The sequence below is a fragment of the Hemicordylus capensis genome, chromosome 1 (assembly GCF_027244095.1).
Source record: "Hemicordylus capensis ecotype Gifberg chromosome 1, rHemCap1.1.pri, whole genome shotgun sequence".
Classification (NCBI taxonomy): domain Eukaryota; kingdom Metazoa; phylum Chordata; class Lepidosauria; order Squamata; family Cordylidae; genus Hemicordylus; species Hemicordylus capensis.
Genome location: NC_069657.1, coordinates 148,479,436 through 148,485,272, shown reverse-complemented (window position 1 = coordinate 148,485,272; position 5,837 = coordinate 148,479,436). Strand labels below are relative to the sequence as shown.

Genomic DNA, 5,837 nt, shown 5'->3' with positions numbered 1-5,837 from the left:
CTGGTTGAAAAGACAAGACAATTCTAAGATTACTTCCTATCAGTTAGAATACCCCCAAAGCCCTCTTTCTCCAGGGAACATTCATTTTCAACTTCTGCTGCTTACATTCAAACCTAGAAAGGTCTGATAGGGAAGACAAACACTCCTGTTCAAGCCTAAGCATGCTTTCTCAGAAATTAATCTCACTGATTTCAGTTAGTAATCAGTTGCTCCCTAGTAATTTCAGCTGCTCCCTAGTAATCGTGTTTAGGATTGCAGTCCATGTCCCTAAAGCTTAATGATAAGCTCCTGATAAGCTTAAGATAGAGGAAGAGAAGGCAGAGCTATTTAATTACAAACATATTGTCAGGCCCTGCATGGCTTGAAAGTGCAGTAGCAGCTGTAGCCCCTTCCAAAACTAGACATAAAAGGAGAAAACAGGCTGCTCTCTAGCTGTTGGGATTGCAATACCTTGGTCCAGCCAGGGAGCTTAACGTAGGAGTCCCAGTTGATGCCAGGTGTTCTAAAGGTTCCATGATAGAATGCAGGCCCTGCTTTTCCTTCACTTGTTGGGATAGTTGGGGGCCATGTACGGGCTGCAACTAAGTCCACATCCAGAGGGTAGATAAACCAGTTGCTGAGTGTGGTGTAACCCAGTACGAGATTGTGAATTAGACCCTGGGCAGAGAGATGAGATATGAGATAGGTTAGTTGTAGCTGGGAGTCGTGGAAAAAACAGCCCCCACCCACCTTTTGATGGTAGAAGCTAGAGCTCCATTTGTTTGTTTGTTTTGTTCAATCTTACAATGGCTGATAGAGATGTGCACAAACCACCTCCAAACAGGTTCGAAAGACTGGTGGTTTGGCTGGTTCGAAGGCGGTGGGGGGAGGTACCTTTTTGAGGACTGGGGAAGGTGCTCTTATCCTCCACCCCCACATTTCCCCCGCCAGCACTGAAGTTTAAAAGGGTCTGGTGGGGTGGCAGCATATCTCCCTGCCGGCTCACTGCCTCCTTGGAAGTACCTGTAGCGGAAGTACCTGTGCGCACGGGCGCCAGGTACTTCTGGTCACTTCTGATAGGGGGAGGCGGCAATGGGGCAGCAGGGAGGTGTGCTGCTGCCCTGCCGGACCCTTTGAAACTGCAGCAATAGCGGGGGAAATGCGGCTGTGTGAGTGAGTGAGTGTGAGCATCCTCCCGAGTCCTTAAAGGTATCCACCCTCGAGCTGCTCCCCGCTGGTTCCTTGCACGTCCCTAGTGGCTGACTGTCTTACTATCTATATTCCTCCACTTTCCTCATCTGCTTCTCAAAAGACCATTTCAGGGCTCCAGTTCTGTCTGTCCCCCGTTCCCCCCCCCTAAAATTGTGTTAACTTTTTGGGGTGTGTTTCTACTTTGGGAAGATCAGGGCTTTGGGCTTACAGAAGCAACACTCTGTTAGGCTGTACTCTCCCCCTCTTTTTTCGGGGGGCAAGATAGCCCTTTGGTAGCCCTTCCCTGACCTAGCATGTACTGTATGTAGAGCTATAGTTTTTGTCTTTTAAAAGGTGAGAATGCAGTGACACTCGGCTCTTACTCTTGACTCTGGAGAAGTCTGTAACACAGAGGATGAGCCTGTGTTGGTTTATTTGCTCACATGGGAGCATTTACTGGAGTAGTAACTCAAGAGGTGAAATCTTACTTTCTCAATGTTTGTAAGAATCTCTTAAGTGATTCACACAACTGAATTAAGCTACATGAGGACTGTAGTAGCAAAAACAGCACTAAAAACTTCAGTCTGGCCCTAAAGCCCATTTTCCTAAGGTAGTGCATAATCACAACAGCCAGGGAAGACTTTCAATGTACTCCTGTTTGCCTTCTCCAGGCAAGGGCTGTAGTCTCTAATTCTTACTCATTATCCTTTACTAGCCAATGTTCAGCTTAGGCTGGAAATCACAGGGTAAATCCTTTGGAATCCAGCTCTACCTTTTTCCTGTGGACAATAATGGAAGTATTGTCCCCCAAGCCACTATTTTAAGAGCAATAGCTCAGGGCTAGCTATTCACATGCACCTTAAAGTCACTGCTGTTGGCTCCAAAGTTGATACGGCCCATGTTCTCTACCAGCAAGTCCAAGACGGCTCCAGAATGGCCAGATATATTAATGCCTTTCACTTCGTCTCGCTCCAGTGTCCCCTTGTACTCCTGAAGGGGGAAGAGACCAGGATTAAAAGAAGGAGCAACTGCAGAGCTTTAAGCAAGACCTCCCTGGCAGCCTCTGATCCACTCTGGGCACTGATGCACCCTGCCCATTAACTTCCTCGAGTGACCACCTTCCCTGCTCATTAAGAGGGTCCCCACTCTCCACCTTACTCCATTGAGCAGAACGTAGGCAAAGTCATGGACTCCATTATTGGGGGCACTGAGTAAGACAGGCTGTAGAATGTCATGTGGCAGAACAGTCCGGTAGAGGATGAAACCGTAGGGCTGCAATACAAAACAGAAACTATCACTGGTTTGAACTTTAATCCAGCAGAGAACAGGAGCATCTGAAGATAGGAGCTTTCTTCAGTCTCTCTTGGTTCTTAGACCTTTGCTGTGGCAGGCTCTCCCCCTTCACTTACCTGTTTCAAAGCCTCAAAGGTGAGTGGGAAGGAGGACTGGATTGGCTGGGCAGGTGAGAGAACAGGCAAAATATCCAAAAGGGCCACACGCTGCCAGAAAAAGGAAGATATGTTCTGTTTGGATATGCAAGACAATCTATATGCCACCTCAGTAGTTCCTTCTGTTTTTTCTTCGCAGCTCTCACTTTGGTTTATTCGAAGTCCTCCTCAGTCATGCAGGAAGGCAGACTGGGGGAGGAGTGCTGGTCTTGTGGTAAGGGTAATGTGTGCTGTCAAGTTGATGTTGACTCCTGGCGAACACAGAGCCCTGTGGCTGTCTTTGGTAGAACACAGGAGGGGGTTTACCTTTACCATCTACCATGCCTTTCAGCATCTTCCTATATCGCTGCTGCTGGATATAGGTATTTCCCATAGTCTGGGAAACATACCAGTAGGGATTCAAACCAGCATCCTCGGGCTTGATGATAAACTCATTTCCCTGCTGTGCCATTAGGTGGCTGGTCTTGTGGTAGCAAACTTGAATTGTCCCTTTTGCTAAACAGGATCTGTCATGGTTTGCATTTGAATGGGAGACATGTGAGCACTGTAAGATATTCCCCCTCAGGGGATAGGGCCACGCTGGGAAGAGCATCTGCATGCTTGCATGTAGAAGGTTCCAAGTCCCCTCCCTGGCATCTCCAAAATAGGGCTGAGAGAGTCTCGTACCTGCTACCTTGAGGAAGCCACTGCCAGTCAGTATAGACAATACTGAGCTAGATGGGCCAGTGGTCTTTCAGTATAAGGCAGCTTCTTATTATCCATTTTCAGCTCTAATCCTGGGTCATACAGGGGCAGGCAGAGGAACAGGGCCAATCCACCCATCAGCCAAAGGCACAATCCACTTCCAAGTGAATGGTTTTAAGCCCTGACTCACCTGCGGCAGGGATACATAGCCATATCTAGCCTTGGGGGTCGGGGGTGGCATTGGTCCTGCAGGCAGCATGTGAAACTGAAATAAGCAAAACAGAACAGGCTGTCAAAGAGAGGGGAGTGAGCAGTCATGTCGGGTCATAGCAGCAGCACCACTCTGGTAACAGCACAGCATGTCCTGAAGTAGTGATGCCAAGTCCAGTGTTCATTCAATGTCTCTATTCTCAAAAACCATGAATAAAACTCACTAGCAGTTCCTGATGTTGACTGTCAGCCACTAAAGGGAGCCCAGGGTAGATTGTAGCCTAACTTGAGGGGGCAGGTGCTTCAGGGTTGCTGCAGGCCCCATGACAGAGCAACCAGCCCCTTATCTTTAAAGCTATTTAATTTTCTTTTTAAAAAGATACCCAAAGTATCAAGTAAAATATGCACTTAGAATCAAAATTCAGAATTATTAATATCAAAAAGGGCACATAAAATATCCATATTTGAAACTTAAAACATTTCACATAAATATCTTTAACCACTGTGACCTGGTATATGTAGGCCTAGACTTGTCAATAAAATTGAGAAAAGGAATCCACCTTCTTAAAAAATAATTTATTGCTCACATTCAATGGTGCTTTAATTGTCCTGAATTAAGATTTCCCATATTTTTCGAAACCATTTTCTTATTCCTAGTTGTCATCTTTTCCTCCAGTTAATGATTAATTTAAATATTGCCAATATTAACACACTTCATTCCTTCTGCAAAGGTGAAGCTTAATTTTCTCATTTTTTAAAAAGAGGAAAAACCAGCCCCTTCTCTTCTGAGCAGTATGAAGTATTATACAGCCTTTCACCCACTGACAAAAGAATGGTGGACTGTTACCTTGCCAATGACTGTCCGGATGGCATATAGCTTGGCAGTAGGGTCACCAGCCTCTGAAAGGGGTGCATCATAGTCATAGCTAGTAGTGATAGGTTTGTATCCTCCTTTGTAATCAGCACCTATGCAGAGAAGGCTGTGAGGATAAGGCAGTCTGCTAGCCCACCCATTCCATTCAGATACTTCCCATTCCCTGGCAAGAAGCCAGATACTCACCACTCCAATAACCAAAGTTGGTCCCACCCTGGAACATATACCTGTAAGAAGACCAGATATCACATAAGAGTTCCCCTCCTATCCAGATAACAAGGCAGGGGAAAAGATGGTAGCTAATGTATAGCGGCAAGGGATAGCTTTGAGAAGGGAGCACCATGATCTCTGGCCCAGGACAGGGTCTGAGATCATGCACTTGATCTTCATTCTGTAGGAATTCTCACCTTTGGCCATTTCCATAAATGACAGGAGAAAGTGACAAGCAAAGCTAAAGACAAAGTAAGAAGTGAAGCGTGGGCATGGTAAAGCAAAGAGCCATGGGCTTGAGTCTTGGAGATCTCCCGTTACTTTGTACTATCAGTTCTAATACCTTTACCCTGTTGCCCAGCAAATCCCTCTCCCCTATGGGCTCACGGTTACATGTTGACGTTGGCTCCCAATTCTAGCATCTTCTGTAGGCCTTGAGCCACCACCTCCGCAGTTCTTGTGGAGTGTGGGTGACCCCAGTAATCCAGCCAGCCTGTGTAGTACTCCGAATTCACCTATGTCGAAGGCAGAATTAAGATGCTTATGGAGCAGTAGGTCATTTTTGTGCACTTATGATGAAACATGGATGACAGTTTTGCCTCCTGCCCTGTATTAAAATTTGTCCATACAAGTTGAGGATCCCCACATACTTGTAAGACCAGAGGTGTATCTAGGGCAAGCACTGAAATTGCACCCCCTCTCCAAACACCTGTCACCCATCTTTCAGATAACTTTACCATAATATCAGCTCAAAAATACAAGTCAAGCTCAATCTTTTAATATTTCAAAAACTATTTAGCAGTGGATGTAGCCAGATCAAAAAATGCTGGAAAACTACAAATTTCAGTATGCTGGGGCTCATGAAATATCAAAATACTATGTGGAGGTGTACTTGGAAAACAAAACAGAAGTGCCTGTCTAATTTTATACTATGCATTGTAGCATCACTATTACATAGGTTTTAAAAATAAATGGAGAATTTTGCTTTTCCCAGATACTCTGAAAATAATTAAAGGATATGCAGAGTAAACTCTGTCACTGCTTGGAATATATTCTAGTATTTCAGAAAGACAGTTAAAATAAGAGAAAGAGAGCAAGAAACTCCCAGTGGCCTTAATACTAAGGATTTCACACTGATTCAAAGACAAACTCACCATTAATAGCCATATTACTAAGACATCACATTTAACTCACTTCTCACAAGAAGCAAAGTAAGAGCAAATGAATACAATCCTAGCTCA

At 45.1% G+C, this 5,837-nt stretch overlaps 1 protein-coding gene across 8 annotated transcripts in view; it reads right to left on the bottom strand.

Moving 5' to 3' along the window:
* GLB1L (galactosidase beta 1 like) overlaps nt 1-5,837 on the bottom strand; it is a 30,888-nt gene that overhangs the window by 562 nt on the left and 24,489 nt on the right. For 7 of the 8 annotated variants that reach the window (XM_053293643.1, XM_053293558.1, XM_053293437.1 and 4 more), the window contains 8 exons: nt 4,990-5,111; nt 4,573-4,613; nt 4,360-4,478; nt 3,493-3,567; nt 2,580-2,669; nt 2,329-2,442; nt 2,029-2,160; nt 451-657 (listed from right to left, as the gene is read on the bottom strand). In XM_053293643.1, coding sequence (XP_053149618.1) covers nt 451-657; nt 2,029-2,160; nt 2,329-2,442; nt 2,580-2,669; nt 3,493-3,567; nt 4,360-4,478; nt 4,573-4,613; nt 4,990-5,111 — 900 coding nt within the window. The remainder of the gene's footprint in view (nt 1-450; nt 658-2,028; nt 2,161-2,328; nt 2,443-2,579; nt 2,670-3,492; nt 3,568-4,359; nt 4,479-4,572; nt 4,614-4,989; nt 5,112-5,837) is intronic. The other variant, XM_053293728.1, reaches the window with a different exon arrangement.